A 21,958-nucleotide genomic window follows, 5' to 3' on the forward strand; every position below is an offset into this window, starting at 1 on the left:
TTGGTACACCTAACATCACTGTTTTCATGTAGTTTTATTAATACATAATACTAATTTCATGAAAACTATTAATACAATAATTCAATAAGTGAAATTGTTATTGTTTTATTATTATTGGAAGAGCGTCCATGTTTCCTCATTACTATCAGAGCAAATGACAGCAGAGATAGGAGAGAGCAGGCTTCAAGACTCCTATGCCAAGAACCTCATCAGCCCTTTCTTCGGACGCCACCAGTGCACAGTCTTCTTCTGCCCCTTCTCTGAGACTATAGTCCCCTCAGCTCTCCTGGGTGCAAGCTTCCTGCTGACCTCATTCCATGTCACACGTGCTCTCCCATGCACTGGTGATGACTCCTAAACCTGAATCCCCAGTTCAGAGCTCCGGAGGCTGGAGTCGAATTTCCTTTTACCTAAGCCACACAGTCACTTACGAAATGTCTGAAGGGCAAACAGACTTGAACACAACTCACATCCCACAAAATTTGTATTTCCTGTTAACAGCACACAAAAAAAATGTCACCTAAGACAAAAACAAACACACCCAAGTTGCCATCCATTACCTTCTCTTTCTGTTGCAGATCATGGGTATTTCTAAAAACATCTTATAAAACTGAACTCAAACCCATCTCTTTGGTCTAGCTACCGCTTCGTCTTTGGTTAATCTTCCCTAGTTGACCCTCAAACCCCCATCCCCTAATAAGGACGGAGTTGAGTATTTCTTCCATATTCATTATGGCACTTACCTAATTATGACTGCATGCCTGTTTTCCTGCCTAGACTCCATGTTCCTTTCTGACAGTGTGCTTTCTTTCTGAGGCCTGTATTAGACCCCAGCACAGAGGCAGCACTCACTGTCACTATGTACTAAGCTGCTTCTTTACCATTCGATCTTAGCAAATGTTTCAAAATGCCTGAAGCCATTCCAGAATTCTGACTGTTGGCTTGGGGAGAAAAGGGGGCCTTGAATAAAAGAGGAATTCATTACTGCAGATCTGACTCATCCAGCTTCCAGAAGAACTCATAGAAATGGTAAGGCTTATATATATGACAAAGCTTTCTATGCAAATTATGTCATTTATAATGGCAAAAGAATCTTTAAAATTGGAAATAACTAATGTGAAACTTAGAGATTCATTCAATGGCTCCTTTTAAAAACAGTAATTTTAAAGAAACTGTTGGTCACTGTAGCATGTGCTACATGCAGCACTGGCTGGCGTCTGAAACAATGTAAGTCATTTCAGAAACAGATTCCTTTAAAAACATCTAGGAAAAGGCCTGAAAAAAACTATATTAGTAGCAGTATTTATTACATCTGGGCAATTTACTACCACTAATATCATTAAGCAAATATTTCTTAGGCATTGGTCTGCTTGCTGTAATATAGTTGAAGGTTGTTGTCCTAGAACTAAACATGTCACTCATGGATAATCAAAGAGCTGAAAAGAGTCTAAAAGAAGTACATGGGTCCCCTACTCTAGATTTATATCTTATGAAAAGTGAAGCGATCTTAGAGCTTCTGTGGCCACCAGCCTGGAAGCAGTTTTGGTACAAAATGGCAGAGGCAGGTGCTCACCCTGCGGCTTGTGAACCTTCATACTGACTGGAAGCAACTCTGTGGACAGGCGGTGGGGGGGGGGGGGCATTACCCAGCTCTCCCCCTCCTTTTAGCAAGTGTCACAATCAGGATCCGCCTAGCTGGGGCTTAATTCTTCCTCCATCCACCACACTCTTTTCTTTTATGTCTGTCTCCCCTCCATCTCCCCTCCACCACCTCCTGCTCTGCTCTCAATTATAGGGTGCATCTTTACATTCCTCTCCTTATTTAAGATGGAGTCTGCACCTCTTGGGAAACAAGGAGATCCCTAGGGGACCTATGTGTTTACAGAGTGTAAAAATTACAAAGAATCTCAAGGCGAGGGTCTTTTTAAAGTTACTACTTCATAATATAGCTCAGGCATAAAAACAAACTGGGATGGGTAAGAGATAAAGAGATGACATTATTTCTCACTAATTAGTTTACTAGTTTGCATCACAGATGGAAAACACTTCTAAAATGCCCCAGGATTTACAGTTTCTTAAAAATACAGTTTCTTAAAAATACAATCAATCTGCTTTAAAAGAAAAAAAATCCAAAGTCTCATGTTCTAGACATATTAAGGAGTAAGTATAAATTCACAAAATTCCACAGGACTTAGATCACTGATAATAAATATGCTATAAAACAGCTTTTCAGAAATGTTTTCCCAGAGAACTCAAGTTATTGAAATTTGTAATAAAAAGAGACATGTGGCTATTGTTAAAGCAAAACAAAACAGTGCAGGAATACACAAGGAATTAAATACAAGCACTGTTGTGATGTCAAAATTAAGTGCTCAGACAACTAGGTGACAGGACCACCTAGAGCCCTTTGTCACTCTGTCAACCTCTTAGGAATACTCCATGTCCTGCCTAATTCTAGGTTAAGATGCAGCAAAACCGGGTGGGATGGCGGAAAGCCCGTCTCTGTGGAGTATTGATAGTTTTGGTTGAAACAGACACCTAAAAAAGCAAGTAATAAACACTGAGCTAGACACAGCAAGCAGCAAGTACAAAGACGGTCAGGTTCGTCTAAAGGGAAGGAGGAAGCAAGACGCTCACTGTCTGGGAGAAGATACTGAACAGAGGAAGTAGCAAGAACAAAGACTCCAAAGGAGGAGATGCTTATTGTTGTTTAAGGAAAGCCTGCAGGCCAGTGTGGTAAGAGCAAAAGGGAGAGGGAGAGTGGTGGGTGAGATTAGGGGTCAGGGTGAGGGGCTGGGGCTTACTAGAACCAAGAACTGTTTTCCTAGACAGCAATGGTGGCAACAGGTGGAGGATGGGGGAGGGAGGTGATCCTCAGGAATTAGAACACACCAAACAGAAGGGCACACGAGTGTCTAAAGGCTGCGTGGGACTCAGAGGCTGGCCTAGCCCTCAAGTACACGTGATAACGTGAGCTTGATTGAGAAAGGTGGGAGGCCCAGGTGGGGTGGGAAGCTTTCAGCCTCTGATGTCTGTTGAGCTGTGGAAGTGAGCAGCAGGACCAGGAAGCAGCTGGGTAAGAAGAAGCAGGCAAGCAGGCAGGCAGGCAGGCAGGCAGGCAGGCAGACAGCTGTCCTTTTAATGTAAACATTGCTTTCCTAAGGAAGGATGCAGTCCTTCCAGAGAGCTGCTCTGAAAAGAAAACCGTGGAGGTCTTAGCAAGATCCTTGTGTGGGGGAAATACTCCCTTTAAATTTTCTGTACCAGGGGAAAAAGGGGGTAGGGTGGGGCAAAAGCTAGAATTTAGAGTATTGTATAATTACTATGAACGGAACTGAACTGGTCTAACTTTCAGTGAATCATAAGACAAAGATGATTTAAAATGGGACCAAGAAAGCAAACAGGAGTTTCTGTTTTTTAAAGAGCAAGCATTTCCTAAAATGGGTAATGAGCAAATAGAGACGTTTGTGCTAGCTACCATTAACTTTCCATAAGGAAGGGGATTCCATTCTAACTGTGCACTTTGCATCAAAGGTAACCGAGGCCAGAGTCAGGACCTTGCTCACTGCTGCTGCACTGCTCGGTTGCTAGAACAGTGTCTGCTTGGGCCCAAATGCCTCGTTTTCAGGGGTAAAAAGCCTACCCAGAGTTCTTACCTCAGAATCCATCACCCCAAGGTACTACTCTCAGCAAAAAATTACTCAAAAACAAGCAGAGAAAAGAGATGTTTTCCTTGCATTATACCTGTGCAAGTCAACATACCTCAGTGGGGTCAAGCAATTACTCATGAAACACAGCCATCAGGGCTCTATGCAGATTGCTGTTTGGAACATACTGATACATACATAGGTCAAAATATCAAGCTGTTGCAAAAGGAAAATAAGCTTTTATTTGGGGGGGGGGGTGTTAGAGACAGGGTTTCTCTGTGCAGCTCTGGCTGTCCTGGCACTCACTCTGTAGACCAGGCTGGCCTTGAACTCAGAAATCCACCAGCCTCTGCCTCCTGAGTGCTGGGATTAAAGGCGTGCACCACCAACACCCAGGTCAAAAATAAGCTTTTTCTTAATCCCCATAAGGAACTGCACTAACTCTGCCCCTTTGGGACAAAGAACAAAAGCCATGAGGGAATATTGGACAGTGTTTTCCTCTGAACCCTTCAAAAACTTAGCAGACTTAAGAAATCGGTTTGCTTTGCTATGGCATGTTTTTTGTTGTTGTGTAACGGCAGATTACAAATTTATTATTATTTGTCTTAATATAAGAGACCAGTAAAAAGGGTAGCAGTAATTATCCACTCATGATTATGGAATGCTATAAATCCCATAGAGAGGAATTAGTTTAGTAGGAAAACCCCATAAGTTATATTCATTATTATCAACCAGATACAAAATGCCTAAACTTCTGCCAGGTGACAAAGGTCTTCCTCTAAATATGTTTAAATTTCATTACACTTTGTTTATTTCCTGGGAGTGTGTGAGTGTGTATGTGTGGGGGATCCGTGCTTCCACCAAGAGAATCCGGGGACCGTTCTGGGGTCCTAAGTAAGGTTTGGCTCTAAGGGCCTTTAACACCCTGAGCCACCTCACCGGTCCCCAAAGACATCTTCCTACAGGCTGTCATGTTTACACACAAATCCTTTTACTCCAGAACCAGATTACTTACAGTTGACAATTTAGAGTCCGGTTCCACAGAGATTTTTTTCAAGGCAAGTTCACCCAAACCAGTACAGGACGCAAAGGTCTAGATTTACAATACTCTTTCCTATCTACCGCCTTCCGCGAAGCATTTTCCCCCCACATCAACACCAAACCATCCTCCGGAATAACTTCAATACCATAAATACGCCTTAAAACCACAAAAAAAGCTCAGCCGTGGTCTGGAAGGTGCGGTTAAGTCTGCCGGTCGCTAGCCTTAGAACCGATGGGGAACCCAGGGTGCTCGGAACGGTGCGGCGGGCTCCGGGCCGCTTCCTGGCCGGACGCTGTGGTCCGGCGCATCCCGGGGGTGCCCCACGTTCGCAGGCCGGGCCGGGGCCTCACCTTGTACACGTCCCCGTAGGTGCCGCTGCCGACCCTCTGCACCAGCTCGTAGTCGTGCTGCGGGTTCCGTCTCAGGATGTCGGCGGCAGGCCTCAGCGGGGCCTCCATCTTCGCTGCGCCCAGTCCGGGGCTCTGCCCGCCGCAGCCGTCTCCCGCTAACGAGGGCGCGCGGCGCTTCCCAACATGGAGCCTCGGCTCGCAGCTGCGCCTGCACCGGCGAGAGCGAGCGCGGGGGGCGTCACGGGGCGCAACCCCGGCAGCCTCCGGGCCTCGTCGGTCCCGCCAGGCCCCGCGCCGGCCGTACCCGAGAGGCCGTCCGTTCTTGGCCGAGCGCCGGCGTCGGAGACCCGCGTCTTCTCCGAGACGGCCGTGCGCACAGTCGCCGCCGCACCACGTTCCCCACCCGCGGCTGCGTCACCGGGAGACACGTTCGCGGCCGGCGCGGATCGAGCCTGGCCCGCCCGAGAACGCAGGCCGCGGGCCCAGACTGCCGCCCTGAGGCCCGCCGAGTGCACAACACCCTGGACGCCGCCGCGCCCCGCCTCCCAGCTGCTTGCGGGGCGCCGGAGGCGTTCGTGCGGCGTCTGACCCGCCCAGCCTCGGCCAGGATTCGCCCAGTGGCCGGCGGACTAGAGGAGGAGGGTCTGTCCGCAGGCCTCCGGAGCGCTGCCTTCTGCTTCCTTTCGGTACAGGTAAACTGAGGCCGCCCGGGCAGGAGGTGGGGGAGTGCCGGGTTAACTAAATGCCGGCACACCCGACTGCACCGTCCTGTTCCACACACTGTTCCCGGTGGTACCAGTTCCGAGGCTGGACCGCACACCTGCAGAACCTGTCTTCCACCAGGGTTTCCCAGAGCCATTTTTGAAAACCCCAATTCCTTTCGAAGTTTCTGTGGTCTCTGGGCATCACCGCAATATTGCAAGTGTTAATGGGAGGAGTTTTAGAGATGCTAAAGCAAAGCTAGGGACCTTTGTCTGATTCTGCTTCCAAAGTAGGTGATCTGGGACAAGGCATACGTGGCAACATCCCAGTGTCCTTATCTGTAGCTGGAAGAGGATAGGTTTTGCATTTGACACCCGAGAAATGTTTGTAAACCATTTTTACAGCATTGTAAAGAGGAGTGTAAAATGTAAGAGGCTTTAAAATGTAAGAGGCCTAACTAACAATGCCCAAAATATTGGGCAGGAGTTATGAGAAGTGATTTGGTTAATGTTTCAATCTCTTTTGTAATTTGAGTTCCAGTCTTGTTCTTAAGGTAGAAATGAAGTTGCCAATTTTATGTATACTGGTAAAGTTACTTCTAGAGTCTTACAGAGATTTTCAGTTGGAAAACCAGATAAGGACTGGAAAGATGGCCCAATTGTTAGCAGCACCGGCTGCAGCTCAGAGGTTGATTCCCAGCACCTGCGTGGCGGCCCACTCCTCATTAACTCCAACTTGGGATCCAGAGTGGGCTGGGAGGGAGGGCCAACGCCCTCTTCTGGCCTGTGTAGGCACCACATATGCATATGGTGCACAGCTGTACATGCAGGCAAAACACAAAATTAAATAAAAATGTAAGAAAATTGAAAAAACTAGAAAAAAAAACGACAACAGAACAAATTTCAGATGACACGTGACTCCAGACACACTCTAATTCTGTTTTGAGAAATAACTTCTTATAGCTAATAAATGAAGAAATTAAATTAACACCTTAACGGAACAGAGACTGTATGCATTTTCTCGTGATCCACACACAAAGAGCACTTATTTAGGGAACATAAGTAAGCCCAGACTTACATGCCCCAGGGACAAAGCCTGTGTGTGTGCTGCACTGAAAAAAAAAATGGTTGAAGAACAGTTCCTTCTTTGAAATCTTCTTGGCACTTGTTTTGGTGGGCACATATTTTTGGCTTCGATGACTCAAAATCTCTTCAAGTGTTCTATTGGTATCTTAGTACTTGTTTACTGTCATGGATTTATGGTGGTCATGTAGTCAAACCCACCCTTACCCACTGTGTGACTAGGCCGTTGTGGGATATTCATGGGTTGAAGGCCTTCCACCACACTGGCCGCAGGATAGTCAACCTGGAGGGCCAGTGTTGTGTGAGGGGAGAGCAGTCTTCCAAGTTTAGAGTCAAAATGGGGATGTTGATCCTTTGTCTAGTGTGAGATGTATTTGCTCTTATTTATACCTGCATTATCCCGTAGAGAGTTTGAGGCAGCTCACACAAAATACTTATTTTTACACAAGATAAAAATAAATGAGAGGAAACTGCATCAGATTTGAAAGGGGGGAAGCAGGAAACCAGAACAATGCAACCAAAAGAGAGAGAGAGAGAGAGAGAGAGAGAGAGAGCAAGAGAGAGAGAGCACAAAGAAGACTTGAGGGTGGGTTTTCTTTGTATGCTTTTGAGAGGAAGATGAACAAATTGATCAAGAGAGGCGTATCTTTTCCTGATGCTAAGACCTCAGAGACATTTCCCTTGTGAGCCTTCACAGAGTGGAAACCTGAGTAGCCAGCTTGAGACAGAGATAAATATCCTCTGACAAGCCTCCAAGTGTATTGTTGTAGGAACATACTGTTTAAAATGAATTAGGTAATAAAAAGTTGGAGGTCACAAGTGAAGATAATTTATGTTGCCAGTAATGGCAGATCCATATGCTCTGACCATCAGCCAAAGAATGGATAGCCTGGAGAGACAGGCGTCTGTGCTGCTGGGAATCAGTGTCTGCTACAGTCATCATTTTCCTAGTACCACAGATGAAGCAAACAGGAAGACATTTGCTTTACACTAACTTCAAAGGAATTTTTAGATTTTTTTTTTCAGAACTAGCTGAGTTAATTTTAACAAGGTCAGTGATGTAAAGAAGTTCAAATTCAATTTACTTATAAGCTGTGAGTAGGCTTAATTTGAATCTTAAACAATTAAGCATGTAGTTTCCAAGTTGAAAGTTACATACTAGTAAGTCAGTGTAGCTAATGTTGAAAGAGCACTTACAATTGCTCAGTTTTATAGTGACAAGCTATGGAATAAGAAGAAACATGACTTAATAGGTATTTCATTCAAAACACACACACACACACACACAATAATACACAATAAGTAAATGTTTTTCAGCTTTTAAAAATATAATTTTGGCCGGGCAGTGGTGGCGCACACCTTTAATCCCAGCACTCAGGAGGCAGAGGCAGGTGGATTTCTGAGTTCGAGGCCAGCCTGGTCTACAGAGTGAGTTCCAGGACAGCCAGTGCTATATAGAGAAACCCTGTCTCAAACCCCCCAAATATATATATAAATAATTTTGATGCAATTTATTTATTTCTTGGGGGCCAGTGCTAATGCTATGGTGTATGTGTGTGCATGCCTGTGCGTATGTATGTGCATGTGTGTATGAGTGTGTCTTAGAGGACAACTGTGGGAGTCAACTCTGACTTTCCAGTATGTAGATCAAGCTCAGGCCATTAGGTGGAGGCAGCAGCTTATATAGGCTGTGTGGTCTCACTGGCCATATTTTCCAGCTTTTTGCTATTTTCCATATAACAAACTATTGTGGTTTACTAAAGGTTTGTTATGCTTTTCCCTCTCTTTTAATCTTCTTCACTAAAGTACTAGCTGTGATTCGTGATCTCTACAGTCAAGACTAAATGACAACAAAAATCAAGGCCATAGAATTTTTTTATGTTTTATGTAGTCTAGGTTCAAAATTTATTATCCAAGCAAAACTATCTAGTTGAAATCTTAAAATTAGGCTGCTAAATATGGAGGCACATGCATTTAATTCCTGTACTTGGGAAGCAGAGGCCAGGGCTGTACAACTGCAAGGGCCACACACTGTAAACTGAATAATTCCAAGGTCTCTGTCTGTTAAGAAAGGTACAGGTACTGAAGGTAATGGTCTGGGGTCCTGTGTCTGGGACCTGCTTCGGTCATTTTGAACAGATAGAGTAAGGATGGAAGTCTTAAATATGAGTTGAATTTTCAGCATAGCCCAGATGGAAAAGCTATGAATGAAAGAGTTAATAAACTTGAAGATGCTATAAAATCTTGCCAAATACTTACCTATAACTGAGATGTGTGTTGACTTGAGCATCTGCCCTTCCACTTGGGCTACTTGAAGCTGGTACATAATAATGGCAGTCTCACTTTTTAAAATTTCTGTTCTAAAACACCATGTCTAAAGAAAGTTATAAAATAAAGGATTTAGTTTGACTTTACATTTTTAGAAGGTCAGAGTCCATGATGGTGGCACAAAGGAACAGCTGAGAGCTCACATCTTGATCCACAACAATCAGGCTGAAAGAATCACATGAGTCATTTGAAACATCAAAGTCACCACCCAGTGACACACCTCCTCCAACAGGGCCATACCTCCTAATCCTTTCTAAGCAGTTTCACTAACGGGGGACAAAGTGGTAACATAGATGGATCTATGGGGGATGGGGGGACATGTATTTTCATTCAAACCACTACAATGGCTTACATCACTACATGAAAGTGCCAGAATTTCCCTCATACATTGTAAAGGAAAGACTCTTTAAATTCAGGAAGATGGAAGTGTTGGGCTTTTGTAGCTATAAAGTGTATTTCCAAATGCTGAGGTATAGAAGGTTGTATTCATATCTGGTAGATCTAGTCACTAGTGTTTGACTCACGAGGGCTCTGACCTAAGCGATGGCTTGATTCATTGGCAGGGTCAAAATCTGAACGAACGTTTGGGTATGTGGGAAACCGCGGAAGGTGGGACTTCTTCAGAGGAAACAGGTCACTGGGTACATTCCTTTGAAGGATAGTTTTGTGCTCAACGCCCTACTTGGTTTCTCTTCCCTTCCTGGCTGCTTTCAGGGGAGAAGCTTTGCTTCAGTAGGCCCTTCTGCCATAAACCTTTCCTCACCACACAACCAGAAACTATGGGGCCAGTTGACCACAGCTTATAGCCTCTACACGTTAAGTTTTAAGTGGTTTTAAGTGGTTTCTGTCAAGTGTTTTGTCACAGTAATGGGAAGGAGACTGGCATATCCTCTACTGTGTTCATCCTGCACAGTTATGCTCTGTCCACACCTCCTGCAGGAGGGCCTGTAGAATTTAATCCAACCAAGACATGGAGTGAAGAAGAACAGAGAGATCCTTTCCAACTTCACTGGTAACTGTTCTCAGTAGGTTGGAGGTGATGTTGCCACAGTAACACAGGGAGATTCTTGCAGAGGTCAGAAGACATAACTATCAAACAGATGCTGAGTACAGTTACTAACTATAGTTATAGTTGATAAATCCTCAAGAAGAAGTGATGTTCAAGGTATTTTGACTAAAAGAGATTGGGATGGTGGCCCATTGATCCTCAGATCTATGGAATAAATGAAACTATAGACTACTTAAGTAGCTACCCATACCTTCTTGATATATGTGAGTGGGAGAATTCTAGGAATAGTGAGCAGAAAAGGACTTAGAATCTATTATAGTATGATAGAGATGCAAAGCATCTAATATCTGGTGGTAAGCCAGTTCTTAGACCTGGAATCCCTTAAATAAGGGGTGGGAGACAGGTTTCTTTGAGGAAGGATGCTGCCTATAGTTACATTTCCAAAGAGGCCCGCGACCTTTCACCAGGATGAGTATGAATTGAGGAATGTGAAATTCTCAGAATGTCTAGAGGACAGCAGCCTGCACAGTGTTCCCTGCAGCATTGTTGTCACACATCGGCATTCCAGTGATCTCAGGAGACCCTGAAGGAAATCAGATGGCATCCTGGCAAGGATGTTGCTCATGAGAGGTCTAGAAGTAAAGATAAATGCTGAGGCCATTTTACCAGTTTCAAAATATATTTGAGAATAGGCACACTACACAGAGGAAATGCCGGAGAGGCTTGAGAATGTCAGTGGAGGGTGTATAATTGAAGGACTGATAGGCCTAGTGTGACCCCCATGCCTACAGGAAAAAATCAAGTTAAAGCTAATCACTTGGAAAATTAGTTTAGTGTAACTGTTAAAGAACTGAAAAACATTTGTGCGGTTGTTAAAAATCTGAGAGATGAGGCTGGAGGGATGGGTCAGAGGATAAGGACACTTGCTGTTCTTTCAAAGGACCACATTTGTTCAGAGGACCCATGGTGACTCACCATCTCTAACTCCAGTGTCAGAGGACCCACCACTCACTTCTGACCATTGTAGCCACCATATATGCAGGCAAAATACACATTTTTAAAAAATCTTTAATAGCTGGGCATGGTGGCACATGCCTTTAATCCCAGCACTTGGGAGGCAGAGGCAGGTGGATTTCTGAGTTCGAGGCCAACCTAGTCTACAAAGTGAGTTCCAGGACAGCCAGGGCTATACAGAGAAACCCTGTGTCAAACAACGACAACAACAAAACTTTAAAAAATTAAATCTGAGAGACAGAGGTTCAATAGTATCTTAATCCATTTTATGTTGTTATAACACCATAGACTGAATTCATATCTCTTGGTTCTGAAGGTTAGACAGCCCAATATCAAGATGCTAGCATCTGATATTGGCATTCTGGTTATATTATCACTTAGGAAAAGGCAGCATGACAAGAACTTGCTAATGTGAAATAGGTAGATAAAGGAAACCTTTCATTAAAGAATGTAAAAGGGCCCAGCCTTCATGACCTAATCATCCCTTAAAGGGGCCATGTTTTGACATGGTTACAATAGGGATTAAGTTTCCAACATAAGAACTTTGGTGGACACATTCAAACCATCCCAAATAGACAAATTAGCTTGGAGATGTTTGTGAATTATATATATTAAAAAAAAGTTACCATTTTCAGGGAGATACCTCTACAGATAAAGCACTTGCTTAGCAATTGTGACATACTTAGTTCAGGTTCCCAGAACCCATCTGAAAGCCAAGCATGGTGGCATCACCTGTAGCTCCTGCACTGGAAATGCAGAGACAAGAGGACCTCAGGGACTTTCTGACCAGCCAGTCTAGCTCAAACAGTGAGCCTGGGGTTCAGAGAGAAACCTTGCCTCAAAGAAATAAGAAGGTAGGGAAGCAAGTTCTTGTGTGTGCCCGACTCACCAGCAAGAACAATGCTGCAACAGGATCCTTCTGCACACATTTATTGGGAGAGCTTGATTGCAGAGGCAAAGAGACCCCAAGCCCAGAACTGGTGCTGCTTATATAGGCCTAGGAGAGGTGTGTCTCACACCCGGATTGGTTATGCATGGGTTATGCTTACCACCTCATTTTCATATCTCACATCTGATTGGTTAATATGTCTCTCATCTGATTGGTTAACTTGTCTCTCATCTGATTGGTTAACTCTCAAAACCTCATCTTGGCAAAAAAAACTTTACTGCCTATGTATGCGTGGTGGCCAGCGGTAGCCAGCGCCACCCTGCAACAGCACATGTGGCTTCCCACAGCAAGTGAGGAAGCCATTGTCAGTCCCTGGCCTCTGCATGCACACACGAGTGAGCACACATAGGGAAGCTTACTTGTGCATGGGCATACATACATGTGTAAATCACACACACACACAAATGTTTATGTTAATTTGTAATACTGCATCTAGGTCCTTAACTAGAGCCAATAAAAAGTTTGGTAGTCTGAGCACAGCTGCTGACTTGAAGCCCAAAATGTAGCTTTTTCACTTCCTGTGAACAAGGATAATCTGAAGCATTTGCCTTCCTGAAGCTGTGATAGGCTTTTCAGTGCAGTAACACAGTGTAATTCTAGACTGGCCTTTGCTTCCTTGCTATCAAGGAGAACATCATGGCAGTCTGTTCTTTTGATTCCATTATAGAATTAGGACCGGAGAACAGGAAGTAGCTACTAGCCTACATACTTTAGAAAGACTATTCAGGCAGATGTGATCTCATACATATGGTGATGGGTATTAGGGACTTAAGACAGGACAGCCATGAGCCTAGGACTTTGGGACCAACACTGGGCAAAATGTTTTAACCCATTCCTTAAAACTAAATTATCCTTGTACCAGAGGATGAAACATAAATCCATGTGGTACTAGCACCTTATTGAAGTTTATCCATCTCAAAGGATGGGTTGATGTGCTTAGCTGTCCTGTTTGAGTTCTGAAGACAGTGTACTGCATTCATTGTTCTTTGATCCTTTCCCTTATACCACGTGACTATCAGTTTTCATGGCACTTTGAACAGATAACATGGCTGATAATCCATGTTATGACATTCGATGTCTTGATACTTGGGTTTTAGGACTCAGCAGACCTGATAGCAACCACAAAATATTATACAGAGTCTCTTGTAAACCCAAAATGAGAATCACAGCACTGGGGTCCTATCTAGGATTTTGGAATATGAGCATGCCCTATCTGTGATGTCTACACTCCTGAAAGCCAACTCTTGGCTTGCTACCAGGCATTGGCACATATTTAATACCAGACTATGGGATATTAAGTAACAATGGGACATAAACTGGTCTTTAGGAACTGTGTGTGTTCTAGTTTACTGAACTTAAATGCAGACAGCAGAATTCTGTGGTTGAGTGGAACAGTACATACTGGAAAAGCTTGGCACAATCTGGAAGCACAGGTAGATTTCTAACAAACTTCTGTGGAATCTTCCTTTCTCTCGTCACCCCCATGCCTCCTTTCTTCTCTTACATATGCAGGCTCAGGGTCAGCAGAGGAAGTACGTTATAGGCCCGTTTATTAATAATCAGTATTCTGTATTAGCGCCAATGTGAAGAAGTTTGCCGCTGATTCATGGCCCTATTCCACAAAGAGGAATGATGACAATGAAGGAAAATTCTCCAGTGGGTACAATATTGAACAGTACATTTCATTGATCTTTTTGTTAGACAGGAGAGTTGGCCTGAGTTAATATAGATGTATGCATAATAGATAATAGGTCAGTCAGTGACTTGGAAAGAAGATTCAAAGATGTCAGTAGATAAAGTATTGCAGATGGGTTATTAAAAATACACAGAATGTGAAAATATTTGTGAACCATACTACCCCGGACCTGAGGGTATCCACCCTGATAAGGTATTCTTCAAGATGATAAGCCCTGTGGATGTAAACTAGCCAGTCTCTTTGCCCAGTCACTGTACTACTTACTTAGTTGTCTCATGTGACAACAAGAACTTAAGCTAAATAGTAGACTCAACAGTATGGATTTCTGTTTGCTAAGTATAATTCATTTATTGCCATTGTGGAATGTTTAGCCTACGTATGTCAGAGGCCATGGCAGAGACTCAAGTCTGATATTGTTGCCTATATTAGCCAGTCATCTGATGGTAATTTAATTGTACTAGATCTTTTCTACTTTGATGGGAAAGGCAATTTGCCTCCACAGAAACAGATTCATATTGCACATAGTTTATTTTTCCTGTCATAAAGCTCTGTCTTAGTTATGGTTTTACTGCTGTAAATAGACACCATGACCAAGACAACTCTTATAAGGACAATATTTAATTGGGGCTGGCTTAACTGGTTCAGAGGCTCAGTCCATTACCAACAAAGGAGGAACATGGCAGCATCTAGGCAGGCATGGTACAGGCAGAGCTGAGAGTTCTACATCTTCATCTGAAGGCTGCTAGCAGACTACTGGCTTCCAGGCACTAGGATGAGGGTCTTAAAGCCCATACCCACAGTGACACACCTAATTCACCAGGGCCACACCTTCAAATAGTGCCACTCCCTGGGTCATGGTGGTCATGGTGTTTGTACTCAGCAGTAAAACCTAAGACACCCATGAAGACATGGCGACATGACATACAAGTTAACTCATTATTCACATATATGCATACATATATAACCCATGGCCTCAGTTCATGGGCCTGTGAACCAAGGGGTGGAGGTGTCATTGCTCTTAGATTATTCCTAATAATTCTTAAGAGAATTTTTGTCCTCATAACTTATTCTCTACACACTGGGCTTGGTGAGTCTGAAGGACTAACTAGCCAAGGGACAGATGCTTTTTCTCATGTAAGCAAGCCACGATTTTATTAACTGGGGGCTGAAGCTACTACATAGCAGCTTTTTGGTCTTCATGCCACAGAACCAACAGATCAGAGAGTGGATTGTATTGGTTGCAGTTCCTGGCCCTAATTACTACAGGGAAATTGGTTGTTGTTCCACAAAGAGAGTAAGGAAGACTATGTCTGAAGTCCTAGGTATACCCCTTAACATTCACATGTTAATTGAACATGATAATGTTCAAACTAGATAGAGTAGGTAGCTTGGATCTTGATAGAAGCCCCAAGTAAAGGATGGAAGAAAATACAAATCTTGCTCTTCTTATGGTATCAAGAAGGTACCATCTTGGATGTTCATGTTATTCCACTAGAGGGATATATATATATATATATATATATATATATATATATATATATATATAATTTAAGCCTTTAGAATTTGTTTTACACAGCCAGATTTACTTCCTAACTAGTATAATCCGCATGTTGATCAGTGTCTTAGTCAGGGTTTCTATTCCTGCACAAACATCATGACCAAGAAGCAAGTTGGGGAGGAAAAGGTTTATTCGGCTTACACTTCCATACTGCTATTCATCACCAAAGGAGGTCAGGACTGGAACTCAAGCAGGTCAGGAAGCAGGAGCTGATGCAGAGGCCATGGAGGGATGTTCCTTACTGGCTTGCTTCCCCTGGCTTGCTCAGCGTACTCTCTTATAGAACCAAGACTACCAGCCCAGAGATGGCACCACCCACAAGGGGCCTTTCCCCCTTGATCACTAATTGAGAAAATGCCTTACAGCTGGATCTCATGGAGGCATTTCCTCAACTGAAGCTCCTTTCTCTGTGATAACTCCAGCTGTGTCAAGTTGACACAAAACTAGTCAGTTCAATCAGCCAAGGTCAACCTATTTCATGTGAGAGTTTGTAAGCCTTTTTGAGATACATGCAAAAACATGCTAATAGATACAAATACCTCTTCAAACTGCTTGTTATAGACTCATTTATATAATACAGAGGGAAACAGCAGGTTTGGGAATCAGTGGTGGGAAAACTAAGTTATGAAGGACTTTATTTATGATGAGGTAAAATGAATGTGAAAAAGGACAAAAAAAATTAATGGAGGATGCAGAGGAGAAAACTGCTTAAATATTAAGATTTTTGAGATGCAAGAGCTTGACCTTAAAGTTTATTCATGTTGTAGCATGTATCAGTATTTAATTTTTCCTTCTGAATAAATAGTACTTCAATTGTATGGATATCTCACATTTTGTTTACCCATTAGTTATTTGGCATTTGAGATGTGTCTTAGTTGGGTTTTGTTGGGGTGAAGAGACACCATGGCCACAATAACTCTTATAAAGGAAACATTTAATTGGGGCTGGCTTGTGGTTCAGAGGTTTAGTCTGTTATCATCACGGAGGGAAGCATAGCACTGTACAGGCAGACATGGCGCTGGGGAGGTAGCTGAGTGTTCTATAACTGCATGGGCAGACAAGACACCAAGGAGAGAGATTGACACTGGGCCTGGTTTGAGCTTCTAAAGCCTCAAAGCCTAACCTAGTGAGGCACTTTCTCCAATAAGGCTGTAAGGACTCCAGCAAGGCACAGGTCCTAATCCTTTCAGATAGTGCCACTCTCTAAGAGCCTGTGGTAGCCATTTTCATTCAAACCACCACAGTTGCTTCTGTTTTTTCTATATTACTAACACTACCATTTCTAAACAAGTTTCTGTGTGGACTTGCATCGTAATTTCTTTGGGATATACACCTAGAAGGAGAATTGCTGAGCCACACAGTAATCCTGTATTAGTTTGAGGACTACCACACTTCTTCCTCATGCTGCTGTAGCATGTCATGTTTCACCTGTAGAGTGTGAAGGTGTCCATTTCCCTACATATTCATCAGTGCTTTCTGTGGTTGCTTTTGCTCAGAGTCATTGCAGACGTGACATGGTAACAATCAGCCTTGGTTTGCATTTCTCTAGGAACTAAAGATGTCCTACTGGCCATTGCATGTGCTCACTTGGGACAAACAAAATCTTTGGGAACTTTTGGCTACTTAAAATTTCAGATTATTTGTGTTTTTATTATGTTATACTAATACCTTAGATTATACTTGAGTGTCTCAGAGTTCATTCTATCCTCCCTCTCCTATATCTTAGGTATCTCTATCTCTATCTCTGTCATTATCTGTTTATATCTCTTTAATCCTCGTACCTACATAATTTCTAACCCATGGATGCTAAGCAATACAAAACTAACTAAACACCACCAAAAGAATACAGTTCCATTTAGTTCCTGTTGTTATAATTTTTATTTATTTTTTAAGGCATTCGCTATGTAGTTCACTTTGGCCCTGAGTTTATTTATTTAAAATTGGCCTTGGACTTGAAATACTCATTTTCAGTTTCCCAAGTGATTTGTTAAGTTCACTGTTATTTTATTGTTTAATTCCAGTACTCTGGAGGTAGAGAAAGAGGCCAGGGTGGTGTACATAATGAGTTCTGGACCAACCAAGATTGCACAATGAGACTCTATCTCAAACTATAATACAATAAAGTAAAATAAATTTAAGCATGGCTGTAGCACATACTTATAATGGATTACTCAGGAGTTGGAATCAGGAAAATCCGGGATTGAGTCCAACCTGGGCTGTGAGGCAATATTTTGTTATAGATAAACAATTCCTTCTGGAATATGCCTATAGAAAGAAGCAAGGAACAGCGGCACTCCAGCAGCTGTGAGTACAACCTGAGAGGAGCCAGAGCTGCCTGGAGAGATGCCTCATTCCAGCTCTGAGGTGGGGAAACAGGAGGGAACCCTGAAATATTTCCTTGTGCCAGAAAACAAGGAAGTGCCTAAAATAAATTAGGTAAATGTTAATTTAAAAATACAGGAGCAGACTCAGAGAGGAGCCTTTTGGCTAAATCTAGGGAATTTTGAATATTAAAGAGCAGGAGAACTGAAGAGATGTCTCAGTGGAGAAGAGCACTGGTTGTGTAAGTAGGACAGCCTGAGTTCAGATCTCTAGTACCCGTGGAAAAGCCACAGAACGCTGGCACCTATAACCCCAGTGCTAGCTAGGGAAGAGACAGAGGAGCTCGGGGCTTTGCTAACAGCCAGCCTGGCCTAATTGGTGAGCTCCAGGTTTAATGATAGACTTCGTCACAATACAACAAGACACTGAGTGATAGAAAATTACACTAGACATCCTCCTCTGACCTCTACAAACAGAAACATCTGCGCGCACGCGCGCACGTGTACACACACACACTTTAAAAATATGGGTGGCATTGAACAATCTTTTAAAGAGTTCATGTATCTGCAGTCATTTTTCTGTTGCTGTGCTAAATACGTGACTATGCTGGTTCATTTTATGTCAACTTGACACAAGCTAGAGTTAACTCAGAGGAGGGAGCCTTGATGGAGAAAAATGCCTCCATTAGATCTGGCTAGAGGGTATTTTCTTAATTAATGATGGATAGGGGAGGACCCAGCCCATTTTCAGTGGTTCTATCCTTGATCCTGGGTTCTAAAGAATGTAAGCTGGGCAAGCCAGTAAGCTCACCCCTCCATGGCTTCTACATCAGATCCCACCTCCAGGTTCCTGCCCTGTTTGAGGTCCTCTTCTGGCTTTCTTCAATAATGAACAGGAGTATGGAAGTCTAGCCAAATAAACACTCCCCAACTTGCTTTTTGGTTGTGATGTTTCTTTCTAGCAATAGAAGCCCAAACTAAGACAATGGCCAAGGCAACTTAGGGGAGAAAGGATTTATTTGGGGCTTCAGTTCTAGAGGGAGGAGTCTGTTACTGTCTAGACTGGGAAGCACGGTATCAGGTAGGCAGCAGGCTAGGAACAGTTAAGAGCTCACATCTTTAGTTGCAAGCAGCAAGCAAGTTCTCAAAACCTGCCCGCACTGACATACTTCCTCCAACAAGATCATACCTGCTGGAACAGTGCCACCAACTGAAGACCAAGTGTTCAAATGTCTAAGACTATTGAGAGAGCTCTCATCCAAACCATCTTAGGAATGCTCAACATATATAAGGTGTGTGTGTGTGTGTGTGTGTGTGTGTGTGTGTGTGTGTGTGTGTATGTGTGTGTGTGTGGGGGGGAGAGAGAGAGAGAGAGAAAGAAGAGACTAACTGTAAAATGTAAAGAAATTATAGAATTGTTTTTAAAATTCCATTTAAAATAATATAAAAGTAATTCAGACAAGGATACCAGGATGTACTGAAGTCATTAGATGAAAAATCCTTAGGCAACAGTTGAAGACTCACTGTATACATAGTTATTTCCTAAACTGTTTTTGTAATGCCCAGTCTCATAGTATTTACCCATAGATGGCTTCACTGAAAAGGGGATATGGGCTTACAAAAGTGAGGAGTTGCTTATAACGTATTCTGCTTAAGTGGAGACCATGGATCTAGTCCTTAGGAGGCTGGTGGTGTGTGAGGAGATAAATGGGGGTGGAAATATCCAATGGTCAAAGAGCAGGAAGTGATGGTGTCTGTAGGATGCTGACCACACCAGAAGTATGGGTAGAGAGGCAGAAACACCAAAAAAAAAAAAAAAAAAAAAAAAAAAAGAAAAAGAGGAAGGGTATTTTTAAAAAGTGTTTGTTGCATTGTGCTTTTCCTTCATATTTGCCTGCAACCTTTATGGCTGCCAAGGCACCCTGTACCACCCATATGGAGCCTGATTTTAGTGTTTGTGTGTGTGTGTGTGTGTGTGTGTGTGTGTGTGTAAAATCTTCAGACAGTCTTTGCAACTTTGGGGTACATGTTGCAATTAGACATTGAGCCAGTTACAAATTACAGTGAACCTCTAGCATACTTTGATCTAAATTAGCTTAATTTTAACATCTAGTCTTGCTCAGCATACATATACAGCAATGCAAAGTATCCTCTTTTTAAAGTATGTCGTTACTTAACAAATGACGCCCTGAGGAGAATGCAGAGCACTTTAATTTGTCCAAATGTTGCTAGCATGTATTGGAACAGCCAGAATAATGGTGGTTTGTGTATTTCTGTCGCTAGATAATACTTTTAAATTCTGTGAAAATGTACAGGGGTGATGTTTATTTTTGTGTGTTTTCTGTTGAAAACAATGCAGTATATAGTCTGTCACTGTCTTCACAGTCTGGGGGTGGGCCAAGGTACAGAGGGTGTGACGCTGGTATTTGTGTGAACTCCAGCTGGTGATGCTGAGCTCCGTTCATCAGCTTTCCCCTCCCTTTTCTTCCCCAGTCCTTCCCACCAGCGCCACAGCAACATCCTCAGAATCTGAGCGAACTGCGCCCAGAACGGGCACAGAGCCTCTTAACTGCCAGAAACCTGCGGGGCCCTGGAGAAGACCGCAAGAGCAGTGACAGCGCCTCGCCACACCAGCCCACAGACCGCCATGGCTAAGAGCCGCAGGGACAGAAACAGTTGGGGTGAGTAGCAATCGGTAACTTGTGCAGCCTACACAGGGTCTGGCCCTGTGTTTTCTGCTGCTGGGTTCCAGCCTCTGCGACCAAAGACTGCTCACTGCTCCAAGGAATCGCGCTGTCACCAGTGCCGAGCCTGGTGCAGGCCAGGCCTGCAGCTCCTTCCCCATCCTGCACCGCCTCCTCCCAGCATTTGGACAGCACCCGCCCCGTTGCTCCCGGGACTCTGGGCTCCGCCCTAGAGATAGGTTGAAAGGGGGGCGCAGAAGGTGGTCTAGAGCTGTGGTTGCTGGCAAAGAGGGGAACAGGGTCAATCTGGAGCAAGCGGAGCCCCAGCCAGCTTTCTGAGACAAGGGCTTACTCGGATGCTGGCGGGCTCTGGGAGGACGGTGGAACAATGAGGTGGAGCGTGCGAGCTAGGACACTGCGCTGCAGAAGCATCTCAGCAGCCTGGGAGATGGGGTACCCTCCTGAGAGTCTCCAGCACTGTACACTTACCTCAGTTTGGGGTTAGTGGAGGGATGGGGAAGAAAGCGAGCAGAGTTGGGGTTTCTAGCCTGTTGGCTGACATGGACCTTTCGCCTAATTCAGACTAGCCTGGCTTTGTTCTTCGATTTTTACCTTGTAGAGATACTGGGTTCATGATTCAGCACCGGGCCTAGGGAAGGGCTGGGCCTAGTGGGTTCACGCGCGAGTGGGTGGGCGGTGCTCACGCAGGCAGAGAGGAGAAGAGCGCAGCGATGCGGGAGAAACCGCGCCCCGCCCGCTCTGCTGTTCCTGACCAGATCTGGAGGAGTGTGGGCAGGCTGGGCGGCCTTGTAGGTTGGGCTCCAGATTTCTTGCAGGCACAATGCTTAGCTCGTCAACATCCTAACTAAAGCCCTATAAGCTAATTTTATGATCGGAACCAATGTGGATCTCAAACCAAAGACAGGTGGTGCATAAGAGAAACATTGTGTTCAAGTGGTTTGGCTTTGTTATTGTTTTGAAAGTTCATGCCCACTAGGGGAGTTCAGTGCTCCTTGGTTCTCTGATTCTGAGTTCTATTTCTGTCATCTTACTAAGAGGATAGTCGTACCTTCTAGCCAGTTACTTGTTTTCCTTTGTTAAAAGATTATAATGCCTCCTTGCCGTGCATTGATGCGGCGGCCACAAGATCGTCCTGTTCTGCGGGCAAGGATTACATTTGAGACATTACATTCTAGATCAGTGGTTGCTGTGGAGAGGTGGGGCAGGCAGGCAACAGTCAAACGCAATTTCATTTTCAAGATCATCAACCCTGGATTTCAATATTGCAGATACCGTCTTTGCTTCCTTTGAAAGCTTGGGTGAAGGTTCTCCTGTCCCTTTGCATCTTGTTCTTCCTCTAGAATAGGAGAACTTTGCACCCCGTTGACCGTCCCAGTGAAGGTGCGTGTGTTCAACTCAGATTTTAGTAGTATTCTGTGGTTGGATTGTTGACTCCACCCAGCTAGGAGCCATGCATGTAGAATTTTTTTTTCTGAGAATTAAAATTTTTCTTATTATGTTTTAGCTCATTATTCTTCAGTCTTTAGTTACAGATTTCTTAGATAGTGGGTCCCCC

The 21,958-nt window shown here is 43.8% G+C and overlaps 2 protein-coding genes across 3 annotated transcripts in view; one reads left to right on the top strand and one right to left on the bottom strand.

The window, feature by feature from the left end:
• Positions 1–5,550, bottom strand: part of Map4k5 (mitogen-activated protein kinase kinase kinase kinase 5) — an 89,407-nt gene extending 83,857 nt beyond the window's left edge. Inside the window, exon 1 of one of the 2 annotated variants that reach the window (NM_201519.2) lies at positions 5,040–5,550. In NM_201519.2, coding sequence (NP_958927.2) covers positions 5,040–5,147 — 108 coding nt within the window. In that variant the 5' untranslated portion in view covers positions 5,148–5,550. The remainder of the gene's footprint in view (positions 1–5,039) is intronic. The other variant, XM_006516054.4, reaches the window with a different exon arrangement.
• Positions 5,492–21,958, top strand: part of Atl1 (atlastin GTPase 1) — a 70,981-nt gene continuing 54,514 nt past the window's right edge. The window contains exons 1-2 of the mRNA NM_178628.5: positions 5,492–5,731; positions 20,192–20,379. Coding sequence (NP_848743.1) covers positions 20,346–20,379 — 34 coding nt within the window. The 5' untranslated portion in view covers positions 5,492–5,731; positions 20,192–20,345. The remainder of the gene's footprint in view (positions 5,732–20,191; positions 20,380–21,958) is intronic.

This window comes from Mus musculus, chromosome 12, assembly GCF_000001635.26.
Source record: "Mus musculus strain C57BL/6J chromosome 12, GRCm38.p6 C57BL/6J".
Classification (NCBI taxonomy): Eukaryota; Metazoa; Chordata; class Mammalia; order Rodentia; family Muridae; genus Mus; species Mus musculus.